Here is a 15,104-nt window from a genome sequence, read left to right on the forward strand (position 1 = left end):
ACTGAGCGATGGGACCCACGGCAGTATGAGAGGCCGGTTGTAGCCGGCGCCGAGGGCATCCGAGTTGGCCTGGCTCCTGAGCAGGAGGCGGAGCACGTAACCCGTGCTCTGCACTGGGAGCAGCAAGGGCAGCAGCGGTAGCTGAACATGGATGGCTACCCGCAAGTTAAAAGTTTAAAGAATGACTGTTGAAGGACTGCACCCTTGTTCAACGTCCTCATGTTCCGGGAGGAGGCCATCTGGATCCCCAGGTGGAGGGTGGCAGGACAGTTTAAAGTTAACCAGTTTAATATGCTCCGTTCTTGTTGAACATCTTCATCCCTGCCTGCTAAAGATGAAGAGGCCATCAGAGGTCGGAGCCCTTGGTGGAGGATGGAGCCGGACCAAGTTAAAGGAGGAAAAGCAGCTGCCCTGTACCACAGACAACAAAAAAGAGGCTAAGGGACAGTGCAGCACCGTGAGTGAGGGTGGCACTGGGGACCCGTGTTGTTGTGGAGAGGAGCTGCAGCAGGAGTTTCCCCCCATTAACTGTTAAAAATGGACCATGGTGTCAGGACTGGCGACACCACCCCAAAAACTTTCTTGGGTCATGTAAATAACCCCCCATCTACCTTCTTCTTACTCCCCGCCAGAAGGCGGCACCTTCTGGAGAGGTCGGTTGGAGGAAGGGCCTGCGGTGGAGTCGGCCGAGGCCCAGTCACCACGGAAACCGTTGACTACCCTCCAGGCCAAAGGGTTCCGGTCCATGGGACCCCTTGGGGTGATACAGGGTGCGGAACTTTGACCCGGACACTAACAGAGACACCCACCAGAACCCAGGATGGTGTGACACCTGACTAGCGGTGGCACCAAGGGAGGGTATAGGTATTTTGGGTGGCAGGAAAAAGGGTAGATGGTAACCTGTTCCGTAATGTTCAAGATATGTGCCTCTCATAAAGATAAGAAATGTTTAAATGTTGACCGTTAAATGTTATCCCTGTTTTTACCTTTTTTGCAGAAGCAGAAAAATAAATACCGGTGCCGGACAGCCCACGGACGGGCTGTGTTTTACCTAGGGGGAGTGTGACGCCCTGGCAAAACTAGGTAGTCACAAATGACTGTACCCCCCACCAAGGGTACAGGAATCGCCTCCTCCTTGAGAATTAACAACACACATCCCATACATAGGAACACCAGTCACAAATCCTAGTCGCCCCCTCATGACAGCCAGGACACACCAGTGGGCAGGACCAGGCAGATGGGAATGCCCACCTAGGGGTCTTGAGGTGACACGGGTAGGGAACCAGTCAGTTCAGTTTGGAGTTGAGTTTGGAGTTGGAGTCGGTGAGGAGCTGAAGTTCAGTGTGGTCAGGGTTGGAGCCCTTGGACCACGGGAGTACCGACTAGGTGGCAGACGGCTTTGTAGGGCCACAGGCGACAGAGATCCAGTTGCGGGAGACCTGAAGTGGACCGGGGCAGGGTTGAAGCCCGCCGGTACCGACAACGGGAATCCGGTCCGGAGGCCGTGCACAGGCGAGGTACCTGGACCCTAGGACGAGGCAAGCTTCAAGCCCCTTGCTAATTGACCAGCGGGACAAGGTACCAGGCCTTGTTCCCGAAGAGAGAAGCCCAGATAGAGCAGACCGGCAGCCCAACGCGGGGGGCAGGGTGTCCGCCAAGAACCCATTAAAGTCCCACAGGTCAGTGTCTGCGGGCAACGGCTCCCTCTGCGTCCAAAGGTGCAGGGGAGCGGATTTCTCCTGTTCCAAGCGGAGTTAATCCCCACACCACAAGATATAAGTGCAGGAAGAAGGGTCCCTACTCGGTCAAACCGTGTGCAGGATCAGCACACTCCTCCAGAGGCAACCGGCATCCTGTCTTGGTTTACAATACAGACTTGGTGTGAATTCTTCCTAATTGTGAGTACACCGGTGTCATCCGGTCCAACCTGCCTACGGCGCCCCAACACTGCTCCCTACCTACACCTGGGCCCCGGGACTACACCTTCCCCCTACCCGTGGAGGGGATACCACCTTGCTGCCCCCACACCATAGGTCCCGGATGCCGGCCCCGAGAGGCAGCAGTGGTGCCACCATCCCATCACCGCAACCCACGGGTGGCGTCACAGACAATCTCCCTTGTAAATACCTCCCTCTTTCACTTTGTGCGAGGATGGGCGGTTGCACGAGTCCCAGGTCGGGTCACCACTCGAGCCCAGGACACGATCACCACTCGAGCAGCCCCGTTGCCGCAGAGGAGGCTGCATCTGTCCGCGACACAGTCTCATACTCCTACATGTAAATGCACCTCCCTGTGTATAATGCAGCCTCCCTGTGTGTAATACAGCCCCCACCAGGCCTCCCTGTGTATAATGCATCCCCAACCAGGCCTCCCTATGTATAATGCAGCCTCCACCAGGCCTCCCTGTGTATAATGCAGCCCCCACCAGGCCCCCTGTGTATAATGCAACCTCCCCCAGGCCTCCCTATGTATAATGCAGAACCCCCAGGCCTCCCTGTGTATAATGCAGCGTTCACCAGGCCCCCCTGTGTATAATGCAGAGCCCCCAGGCCTCCATGTGTATAATGCAGCCCTCACCAGGCCCCCCTGTGTATAATGCAGAATCCCCAGGCCTCCCTGTGTATAATGCAGCCTCCACCAGGCCTCCCTGTGTATAATGCAGCTGTAACAGGGTGTAAATGTACATAAGATAAACTTGCATATTTGTTAATATATTGCCTAAATTTATGCTAGAATTTAAATGGCCACTAGGTGTCACTAGAGGGCAGGCACACTGCTAGACAGTAAGGGGTTACATTAGGTTTGCCTGGTAACGCAGACTGAGGGAGACGGTTGAAAAGTTCAGTCAGGATCTGAGGGACTGCGCAAGAGAAAGACGGCTGTCGTTTTCCCGTGTTTGGATTCATAGGATTGCCTGTTTTTTTTCTTTTTGTGGACTGCTTACTCGTTTTTTTTTTTGGAGCTCCTACTGCCCCTGACGAGGGGAATTCAGCTGAGTGAATTTTTCTCCAGAAACTGTTTGGATAAAATCATCTAAGAGTGAATCAGAAGCAGTCTGAGGGGACGGATGCCATCTTGGGTGAAGATTTCAGTGAGTAACAATTGACCTGAGACCGATCAGTGTATAATAGTTAGGGTACCTTCACACTTAGCGATGCAGCAGCGATCCGACCAGCGATCTGACCTGGTCAGGATCGCTGCTGCATCGCTACATGGTCGCTGGTGAGCTGTCAAACAGGCAGATCTCACCAGCGACCAGTGAACAGCCCCCAGCCAGCAGCGACGTGCAAGCGACGCTGCGCTTGCACGGAGCTGCCGTCTGGAAGCTGCGGAGACTGGTAACTAAGGTAAACATCGGGTATGGTTACCCGATGTTTACATTAGTTACCAGCGCACAGCTGTGTGTGCAGGGAGTAGGGAGCCGCGCACACTGAGCGCTGGCTCCTTGCTCTCCTACCATAGCTACAGTACACATCGGGTTAATTAACCCGATGTGTAATGCAGCTACATGTGCAGAGAGCAGGGAGCCGCGCACACTGCTTAGCGCTGGCTCCTTGCTCTCCTAGCTGCTGTACACATCGGGTTAATTAACCCGATGTGTACAGCAGCTACATGTGCAGAGAGCCGGAGCCGGCAGCACAGGCAGCGTGAGAGCTGCAGATGCTGGTAACTAAGGTAAATATCGGGTAACCACCTTGGTTACCCGATGTTTATCTTGGATACAGCTTACCTCAGCTGTCAGACGCCGGCTCCTGCTCCCTGCTCGCTTCATTTGTCGCTCTCTTGCTGTCACACACAGCGATCTGTGTGTCACAGCAGGAGAGCGGCTTTGAAGAAAACGAACCAGGGCTGTGTGTAACGAGCAGCGATCTCGCAGCAGGGGCCAGATCGCTGCTCAGTGTCACACACAGCGAGATCGCTAATGAGGTCACTGCTGCGTCACAAAAAGCGTGACTCAGCAGCGATCTCGGCAGCGAGCTCGCTGTGTGTGAAGCACCCCTTAGTCAGGGACAGACAGATAGATAGGATAAAAAAGAAGGAAGATTATTCTTCGACAGATTATTCACTGAGAAGGAGCTGTGTTTCTTGTTTATCCTGAGGCGTTTGCTCTAAAGTTATTAGAGGTTAAGCTGTGTTGTGCTGATGATAACAGACTATTGTGCCTTTGCTTCATCACACTATCTGGGGGCAGTGAGGTACACAATATTGAATAGAGGTACATATACATATATTTCCTTGTTGCTGATTGTATATGGGAAGGTGGCCGGGTACCCTGATTGAATTGTAAACATAAGGGGAGGTGGTTGTAAGACTATATCCTTGGAAGGATCACATGCCATTCTCTGTAGTAGTGCACCCAGGTAAGCCCCATTAATAGATAAGGGAGGGAGCGGTATAGTGGGGGGAAATATAGTCCAGTTCATCTCTACAGACCGACACTTGAAGTCCTCCAAGTTGCATAAACTGTTATTGTTTATTCCGGACTGTTGTGGCCCATACGTTGTAAGAGAACTGTTTTTTTTTATAAAGAAAATTGTTATTTCCCATCTTTGTGTCCCTGGATTTTCCATAGTGTCATTGTATCTTAATAATCATAATGACCGGCATTCAGTCATTACACAGCCCCCACCAGGCCTCCCTGTTTATAATGCAGAACACCCAGGCCTCCCTGTGTATAATGCAGCCCCCACCAGGCCTCCCTGTGTATAATGCAGCCTCCCTGTGTGTAATGTGTGACGCCCTGGCCTATCAGGTTGTCACAGGGTATTGTGCAATCTGCCCTTCTGTACAGTATCCACCTCCTCCTTTGTTACGGGTCCCTGGCCCCCCCTGTGTATAATGCAGAACCCCCAGGCCTCCATGTGTATAATGCAGCCCCCACCAGGCCCCCCTGTGTATAATGCAGAATCCCCAGGCCTCCCTGTGTATAATGCAGAGCCCCCAGGCCCCCCTGTGTATAATGCAGAACCAGCAGGTGCCCCTGTGTATAATGCAGAACCCCCAGGCCTCCATGTGTATAATGCAGAACCCCCAGGCCCCCCTGCGTATAATGCACAACCCCCAGGCCCCCCTGTGTATAATGCAGAACCCCCAGGGGCCCCCTGTGTATAATGCAGAAGCCCCAGGCCTCCATGTGTATAATGCAGAACCCCCAGGCCTCCATGTGTATAATGCAGAACCCCCAGGCCTCCCTGTGTATAATGCAGAACCCCCAGGACCCCCTGTGTATAATACAGAACCCACAGGTTTCCATGTGTATAATGCAGCACCCCCAGGCCTCCCTGTGTATAATGCAGCACCCCCAGGCCTCCCTGTGTATAATGTAGCACCCCCAGGCCTCCCTGTGTATAATGCAGCACCCCCATGCCTCCCTGTGTATAATGCAGCCTCCCCCAGGCCTCCCTGTGTATAATGCAGCACCCCCAGGCCTCCCTGTGTATAATGCAGCCTATGCTTTATCATTGCTGTGCGTGATGACGCCGGACAGGGGGGCCCAGTGCCACCGCCGATGACGCCGGGCAGGGGGGCCTGGTGCCACCGCCGATGACGCCGGGCAGGGGGCCCGGTGCCGCCTATGACGCTGGGCAGGGGGGCCCAGTGCTGCCGCCGATGACGCCGGACAGGGGGGCCCAGTGTCAGCAGCATCGGTATATATAGCGGCCGCGTGGTCTGCAGAGTTAGCCCCTAAGTTGCAGGGCCCGGTCGCAATGGCGACCTCTGCAACCGCGGTAGTTACACCCCTGCATATTAGTACACCCCTGTGGGCGTTCTACCATGCTAAGAGGGCAACTAATCGGGGGATATAGCACCCTTGGAACTAGTCCCCGCGCTCATTAGCATAAGATAAAAGATCTTTAGAAATACTTTTTCTAAAGATCTCTTTATCTATGATAGTGTATACAGGTATGGTTAGGCAGGGATTAGTAATATGCACCCAGAACTGCTCGTGATTCTGCATATTGCACCTGAGTCCGACAGGATCCCTTTAAAACATTACTTACCGTATATTAGGTTTAATATAAAAATCAATAATGTGATATATCCAACACTAACTACAATATTAACATACAACTTGTGGACTAAAGGCTGCTTTACACACAACGATATCGCTAGCAATCTCGTTAGCGATGTGACACGCCCAGATCGTTGTTACGATTTGCCAAGATCGCTCTTAGGTCGTTTTGCAGCGGTCACACGTACACATCTCACAAACGACGCTACATTGTTCAGCGATATATTGTTTGACCAAAGCGGTCGTGTGGATGTTGTTCGTCGTTGGCAGGGTGTCAAACGTAGCAATATGTCTGCTGCGTTCCAAACGACAAACAATATTTTGGAACTGAACGACGTGTCAAAAATCAACGATTTTCACCCTATTTACGGTCGTTCGGAGTCGCATGTGGGTGTCACACGCAACAACGTCGCTAACGATGACGGATGTGCGTCACGGAAACCGTGACCCCAACGACATATCGCCAGATAAATCGTAGCGTGTAAAGTGGCCTTAAGTCTCCAATGTGTGGATTTTCCAATAGGGCTGGTTATGTAAGAATAACTGTATGACTATATTTATGTTTGCATGGAAGCATAAGTGCACGTGTACAGTAAATGCCCATGCCCTTTCAGAATATCATGCTTTTCATTTAGTTGTAATTTTCTGGGATGGAAAAATGTATTCCAGGGGTTCACATCAGAGAGATATGTTTGGTATTTACTGCTATAATTATAGAATATTGATTGGTGTCTTGAACTATTATCCAACCCCTTAGTGACCACCAATACGTCTCAAACTTAGCTGGGTATATGGGGCCGCAGATAGAAAAAAAATTATTTGGGGTGCCGCATTCTTTGCAGGACCAAGTGACATTTTTAGTAATACCATATCATTTTTCTATACACCTTAGGATTACTTTAATTTAATTTTTCACTTGTTTTATTTTTTTTTTTTAATTGGCATTCAACATATGGGTTAGGCATGGATTTATAGCTTGAATCGTTACGGATGTGGTGATAACATCACCATTTTTGTTTATTTTACTTGCTATATAAAAAAAACATTTTTAATGGTAAAAGGAAATTTCCATGCTTTTATTTACAATTTTTTTACATTTTTTCCCCTTTTTGTAAGTAATATTGTATTACAATTAGCACAATATAGTAATTTTGGGCAACGTCTTGTGGTGATTTTCCCATGGGTCCTCATCTTATAGTAATGTGCCCACCCTGCTCCCCTTCTTGAAGTAATTTGCCGATCCTGCTCCCCTTCTTGTAGTAATGTACCTCATCCTCTCCCCTTCATGTAGTAATGTGCCCATCCTGATCCCCATCTTGTAGTAATATGCTCATCCTGCGCCCCTTTCTGTAGTAATGTGCCTATCCTGCGCCCCTTCATGTAGTAATGCCTCATCCTATTACGACAACACTCCTCTGCTTTCACGTTCGGTATCCACCCTCTCTTTAGGGTCACACTTACCATCTGTCTTTTGAGGGGGTTCTTTGGGTATCTTTACAGGGAAACGGACGCAACTCAGATCGCACAGACTTAACCCACTTGTAGGGATGCAGTTAAAACCAGTCCTTTCTACTCTAGGACCTTGCGTGTCCGGGATCCAAGTCTAACCCGAAGGTCCAGCCAAATTATGGTTAACGGGCTCCTGGCCTGCTGCATCTCCTGCAGACTCAGCCCCTTATTTCTTTCTCCTTGCTCGGGACTCTTTTGAACACTTACTAGTTACTTGCCTTTTTATTAACTACCCTCCTCCCTGCAATTAACCCTTTTCTACCCAGAAGGTACCAGGGAAGTGATCACTACATCATAGCCATCTAGTAACCATACCAAACATAACAGTTCTTTGTCAAACATATCACAGTACATTTACCTATGGGGTGGCAGAGCCCTAGACCCCCTTACAGGTGGGTTATGTTTCAGTCACTTGTCAGTGAAAGACAGGAGGCAGGCAGCAGACAGGGATAAGGCAGAGAGGCAGGAGAGTTGGAATTGCTGTGTCCACCCTACTGCACTTGCACTCAATAGCATACAATTGCCACTAAAACAGCAAAACGGATTTCTACAAGAAAGGTTAAGATTTCATCAGACTTAAAGGGGTTTTCTACTACTAGGACAACCCCTTCTGATTACATGTTTCCCCATGTAAAGTAAACAAGCCTACACTAACCTCCATGGCCAGCGTGGTTCCAGCGGTGCCTCAGCTCATGTGACATTGTGACGTCACATGGTCCTCAGGTGCAATCAGAGCCGTCTTCTCTCTCCCCGCCTTCAGACACATGAGCAATCAACATAAAGCGGGCGGTAGCCACAGCATTCACTTCCTGTTGATTAACTCATTTGTCCAAAGGTGTAGAGAAAAAAAGGCAGCACTGATTGAATGGGGGGCACGTAACATCTAGTGAGCCCCGGGAACACGCCAGGCACGGAGATGAGCACTGGCTTTTTTACTTTACCTGGGAAAAACATGTTGAATCAGAATGGGTTGTCCTAGTAGTGGACAAGCCCTTTAAAGCATTTTTACATATATTCTATTAGGTTAAGGCATAACATTCTAAAAATTGAAGAAATTACAAGCAGAAAGGTTGACGATAACAAAATTAATAAAATATCTTACTATAATAGTTATTCAGCAGTGAATGATTTATACTTACAATGACATAAAGACCAAGACGTAAAAGGTTACTCAGAACTTCAGTGTTGCTCTGTATAATGCTATAAAGAAAGAAATATTAGAGAATCCGGAATGTTTTATATGTGATACAGAAACAGAAAATCTACAGTATATAGAGGAGGTAAAATCACCAGGATCTTAAAGACATTTTATCAATCACTCCATCCCTTCAACTGACTGATAGAAGGTTCCACAACATATAGATCATTGTGGATACTCCCGATAAAATCTCCAATGCAATCCAACTATTCCCGATGAACCCTCTATGTATAAAGATGATTAAATTACCCAGTAGATTCAATCAAGAAGACCCTTTTTTCTATTCACAGTTTTTTCTCTATTGCTCCCCTTATAATGAAAATGTCTACCGAAAGTAAGATACCTGTATTCAAACTCATGTGCATAGCTGATAGAGAAGCCAGATGTCAGTATATCCATAGTGCATGTACTGAATGTACTGTATATGGGGGATCATAACTATTATTTACAGTAATTGACTGTGTTTCTGGTCTATAACTAAAACTATTTGGGCATGAATGACTGCAGACATACTGTAACATATCCTCGTTATGATATGGCACATGTAGCGTAAGATAATGCCTTAGGATAACTAAAATATACTACTGAGGGTAAAGATCAAGTGTCCTATAAACAGAACAGAACATATTGGGATTTATTGAATAAATAATGCTATATTAATTAATGATTTGTCCCCAAAATTATCAGAAACCTTCTCACACCCAGTCAGATCTTCTTACCCGCTCAGTGTCCTTCCTTCCTTCCTTCCTCCTTACTTTCTCTGCTCTACTACCTCCTACATACTCTTTCCTCCTGTTGACTTCTCATTTCTCACTTGCCCGTTTATTATTTTATAAAATAACAATTAGTTGAAATGCACATGGCAGTACTAAATGGCATCTTTTGCCGTGAAACACATCATACAGCCATATATCGTACTAGCCAATGCTGCTGTGTAGTCCCCAGCCTTATTCTTGCAATATCAACAAAATACAGAAAGGAGACAGATTATCGTCTTGTACTGTGCTGTTTTTTATTGGTATATGCATGGTTATGTAAATTACTTATTTTCATGTTCACTAACCTGTTGAGTTGCATTGGTGTTATGGCGGTGCCATTGGTGTAAACGCAGTATATTGTCATGATGCTCTGATCACTCGCACTGACAATGAGAGACAAAGTTCAGCCAATGTTTTATTCTGTATTATTTATTGCATTATTGTATTGTACTGTTTAATATTAAGTACAGTTTTGCATTCACTCAAAAAGTCTTGCTGATGATTGTAGACTCACTTGAGTCATGTAGGTTACCATTTAACATTCCACAGTTGTATTTATTAAAAAAATAAAAATAAACATTCATATCTAATGATTCTGTAATAAAAGTCCCTACTGGAGTGGTGCTTTAAATCTAAATCCTCTGCTCCCGGTCTTATACTCACTCGCTGGTGTCTTCACCTTTTTTCGGCGTCACTCTGGTCCCACAGCGCCATATTGTGACTATATCTTCTAACTGTCCAGAAGTCATAAGTAACGTCACAACTCACAAGCTCTAAATGAATCTCCATTAGAGCAAGAACATGACTCTCAGACTTGCACTGAGTTGTGACCTTCAGCTCACTCCATGAAACACTGTAGCAGCCGGAGTGTCACAAACTGCAAAACACCGATGTAAGCAGCACTAATAACTAGAGTTGAGCGATGTTCAAGGTTCGAGGTTCGGCAATTTCATGTTCGAGTGATTTTGGGGGGTACTCGACATCGAATTCGAACTCAAGCTTTTTACTAAAAGCTTGACAGTTCGAGTTATGTTCGAAAACGGTTCGATCACCAAAAGCGTGGCTTTTTACAGCTACAGTGTGCAGGGAGCCATCGCTGGCAGCCTGTGGTAAGCTGGTAACCAAGGTAAATATCGGGTATCCAAGCAAAACGCTTTGCTTAGTAACCCGATATTTACCCTGGCTATGTGTGCAGGGAGCCGACACTTCCCCGCTCGGCTCCGCCCCCTCCTGCACTCGGCATGTACACACACTCACACTCACCTGTCCCCAGCCATGCAGTCCCCGGCACTGACGTCCTCAGCGCCACATGGCCCCGCTCGGCTCCACCCACCTCGCACTCCGCCGCCCGCACACATGGCCCCGCTCGGCCCCACCCACCTCACACTCCGCCGCTTGCACACATGGCCCCGCTTGGCTCCACCCACCTTGCACTCAGCCGCCCGCACACATGGCCACGCTCGGCTGCACCCACCTCACACTCCACCGCCCGCACACATGGCCCCGCTCGGCTCCATCCACCTCACACTCCGCCGCTTGCACACATGGCCCCGCTTGGCTCCACCCACCTTCCACTCCGCCGCCCGCACACATGGCCATGCTCGGCTCCACCCACGTCGCACTCCACCGCCTACACACAGGGCCCCGCTCGGCTCCACCCACCATGCACTCCGCCACCCGCACACGTGGCCCCACTCGGCTCCACTCACCTCACACTCCGCCAACCGCACACATGGCCCCGCTCGGCTCCACCCACCTCGCACTCCGCCACCCGCACACATGGACCCGCTCAGCTCCACCCACCCTGCACTCTGCCGTCCGTACATATTCTCGGCGGCCGGCTATTGTGAATGATCAGCTGATCGCTCTCATTAGCCGGCCGCTGGGAGATCATCTGTTCGTTCTCAAAAGCTGGCCGGCTAATGAGAGCGATGATCTGATTGTTCTCTCTTTTACAACGGAGTCCGACAATGAATTCTATTCTTGTCATCCGTTATGCAACGCATCAGTCACAAGCGTCAAGCAACGCATATGACTGATGCAAAACAACGGAAAAGTGAACCTAGCCTTAACTGCGGTGATGAAGTCCTGCCCTCCCGACGTCAGCGCTGTCACTGTCCTCCATGGCCGCCGCTTGTCACATCTCCTTTCGCTGCCGACCCGAGACTGTCACTAGCGGTGATGTCACAGGCTCCCACGATACTTGGTTTGTGAAGGCGGCACTCATTGAACTCAGTGACAGCTCTGTTATCAGGAATGCAGCGATCACCTCAGGTAATGTACCTCGCTATCCTCCTGACAGCAGCACTTGTCATGCCCTGCAGTGACCTGAGCTGACCTATTGATGTTAGCTCAGGTCACTGCAGTGCTCTCCCAGTCAATATGGAACATTCTGTTCTTCATTGACTGGAACATTGACTATGGAATGGATCGTCATGGGAACCCCTTGGATTACACCAGACCTGGATTTGTTTTTCTTTCTAATAAATTAGTGAAAGAGGGAATGTTTTGGGGAGTATTTTTCAAATAAAAATGTGTTTGTCGTCTATTTTTTTTATTACTGACTGGGTTGGTGATGTCAGGTATCTAATAGACGCCTCACATCACGAACGCCAGGCCTTGATGCCAGGTGACATTACACATCTGGTATTAACCCCATATATTACCCCATTTGCCACCGCACCAGGGCAACGGGATGAGCTGGAGCGAAGCAGCAGGATTGGCGCATCTAATGGATGCGCCACCTCTGGGGCGGCTGCGGCCTGCTATTTTAGGCTGGGGAGAGTCCAATAATCTTGGACTTCCCTAGTCTGAGAATATCAGACCCCAGCTGTCCGCTTTACCTTGGCTGGTGATCCAATTTGTTTTTTTTTTTTAATTATTTATTTAATTTAAAATAACAGCGTGGGGTGCCCTCAGTTTTGGATTACCAGCCAAGGTGAAGCTGCCAGCTGTGGTCTGCAGGTTGCAGCAGTCTGCTTTACCCTAGCTGGCTATCAAAAATAGGGGGAACCCCACGTCATTTTTTTTTTAAATTTATTTATTTTTTGGCTAAATATAAGGCTAAGCACCCCTTAGTACCACATGAAAGGCACCAAAGGGTGCAAAATTTCAAAATGCAGGAGAGTGGGACATTATGTATCTTTCTGCCATTATAATGACAGACAAGACTGATATGAAGTGTACAAGCACAGGAAAATCACCAGAGCGCTTTACGCTGTGAAAAGCAGTAGAAAATGGCACTGGAGTGAACATGTGACCGCCTCATGTAGGTTGAAGCCATGGATCCTGGGTAAATTTATATATTTTCCCTCTTTCAGTTTTTTTGCAGTACGCAAAAAAACGGAAGGCACACGGATGACAAACGGATGACATACGGACCGTATACGGAACGGAAACGGATGCCACACGGATGCACCCGTGAAAAAAACGGACCGTTTTTTGCGGACCGCAAAAACGGATCGGTCGTGTGAATGTAGCCTTATTCTGATCTGCCGTTTATAAACAGCAGGCAGAAATAAGTGAATAGCGCCCCCCAGCGTCAGAAAATCTCTGGGGTTTCAGGGGGTAGCTGAGACTTTGGAGATCATGATTCAGGCCATTTTTTCCGGTCCCCGCTCACGTGATCACCGGTATACACCGTATACCGATGATCACGTTACAGTAAATGACAGCGCCGGAAAAAAAATTATTTATCTCCCATCTGGCATGAACAAACATGTCAGATGGGAGATAAATCTCCTCCCCGGTTCCCCGGTGTCGCCAAAGTGCCCCCCCCTGACCCCATCCCGGAAATCAAAGATGGCTGCGCGCAGAGCAGCGCGCCGGCATCATTCACCCAACTCCTCTGATTTCTGTCACATGTGCCATGACACATGCGACAGAAAACTCCTCCCCAGGCCCTGCCAGGTCACCCCCTATAACCCTACCGATGTTCCCCGGTGTCCCACGGTACCTGTGCAGCGTTGACCCCCCCGCGGCCCCCTCCTTTACAATAGACGCTGCCGCATGCACAGAGCGTCTGTCAGCTCAGCTTCCTGTGTTCAGATACAGTGAGTGGCGGTAACCATGCATCTGTAAGCTGCTGCAATGCCCTGCTCCTGAGGTAAGGAGCATAGTTGATCAGGAGAGCTATACATTTCCAAATGGAGGTATTTGATTTTATAGTTGCCCTGCTGAACAACTACCAAACATGAGAGTCCATTATACGCCACAAGAAAACATGTCTAAATATCGATCTCTGTTGTTTAGTATTAATTCAGCTGGATAACTGGACTTAAAGGGGTATTCCATCTCCAAGATTCTATCCCCAATATATAGTAGGTGGAATAGCAATAATATCAGCAAATACCAATATTTGGAAATGTAGAATAGTTCTCCTAAGTAGGCATGCCCTTACCTCATGAGCAGGGCATTGCAGCTTTGATAGCAACAGTTACGACATGGACTCTGCTGCTGTGGACCTGAGGAGAGTGGGTGCAGATTCATTGTACCCCCCACTCCTCACATGGAAGGTCTGCACTCCTAGAAAATGGGGGATACATTCCCTGAGCCTCTCACCCCATATTCTAGACGGTCCAGAGTCGTCATGGGACCCGCTTGTTTTTTTTTCCTTACAATAAATTGGTGAAAGAGGGAATGTTTTGGGGAGTGTTTTTTCAAATAAATTTTTTTTGTCTATTTTTTTTCTTAGTACTGACAGTTTGTGATGTTGGGTATCTGATAGATGCCATGACATCACAAACTGCTGGGCTTGATGTCAGGTGACCTTACAGCTAGTATGAACCCCATTTATTACCCCGTTTGCCACTGCACCAGGGCACGGGATGAGCTGGTGTGAAGTGCCAGGATTGGCGCATCTAGCGGATGCACCACTTCTGGGGCACCTGCGGCCTGTTATTTTTAGGCTGTGAAGGGCCAATAACTATGGACCTTCCCACCCTGAGAATACCAGACCACAGCTGTCCGCTTTACCTTGGCTGGTAATCGAATTTGGGGAGGACCCTACTTTTTTTTCTAATTATTATTATTTATAAAATAATTATAAAAAAGAGCCTGGGGTGACCTCCACATTGGATCACCAACCACGGTAAAGCGGCCAGATGTGGTTTTCAGGCTACAGCCGTCTGCTTTACCCTAGCTGGCTATCAAAAATGGGGGGACCCCACGTAATTTTTTTTTTTTAACTATTTTTTAAAATAAAAAAAATTAATGGGCTTCTCTGTATTTTGATTGCCAGCCAAGGTAATGCCAGGCAGATGGGGGTGGCAACCCGTAGCTGTCTGCTTTATCTGCGCTGAACATCAAAAATACCGCGGAGCGCTACGTCATTTTTTTTAATGATTTATTTTTACAGTACTGTAATGTCAGGCAATCAAAATACAGGGAAGCCAATTTTTTTAAAATAAATAATTAAAAAAATATATATATGGGCTCCTGCTGCATTCTTTGTATTGCTAGCTAAGGGTAATCCAAGCAGCTACTGGCTGCTAACCCCCACTGCTTGGTGTTACCTTCACTGGCAATGGAAAATCCAGGGAAGCATTTTTTATTTTTTTTGCCAAAAAACTAAAAAAAAAATGACGTGAGCTTCGCCATATTTTTGTATGCTAGCTAGGTACAGCAG

The 15,104-nt window shown here is 48.2% G+C and overlaps 1 protein-coding gene across 1 annotated transcript in view; it reads right to left on the reverse strand.

The window, feature by feature from the left end:
* CDHR2 (cadherin related family member 2) overlaps positions 1–15,104 on the reverse strand; it is a 195,614-nt gene that overhangs the window by 27,921 nt on the left and 152,589 nt on the right. The window contains exons 26-27 of the mRNA XM_075344655.1: positions 9,784–9,861; positions 8,662–8,722 (exon numbers count right to left, since the gene is read on the reverse strand). Coding sequence (XP_075200770.1) covers positions 8,662–8,722; positions 9,784–9,861 — 139 coding nt within the window. The remainder of the gene's footprint in view (positions 1–8,661; positions 8,723–9,783; positions 9,862–15,104) is intronic.

Source organism: Anomaloglossus baeobatrachus, chromosome 4 (genome assembly GCF_048569485.1).
Source record: "Anomaloglossus baeobatrachus isolate aAnoBae1 chromosome 4, aAnoBae1.hap1, whole genome shotgun sequence".
NCBI classification, from domain to species: domain Eukaryota; kingdom Metazoa; phylum Chordata; class Amphibia; order Anura; family Aromobatidae; genus Anomaloglossus; species Anomaloglossus baeobatrachus.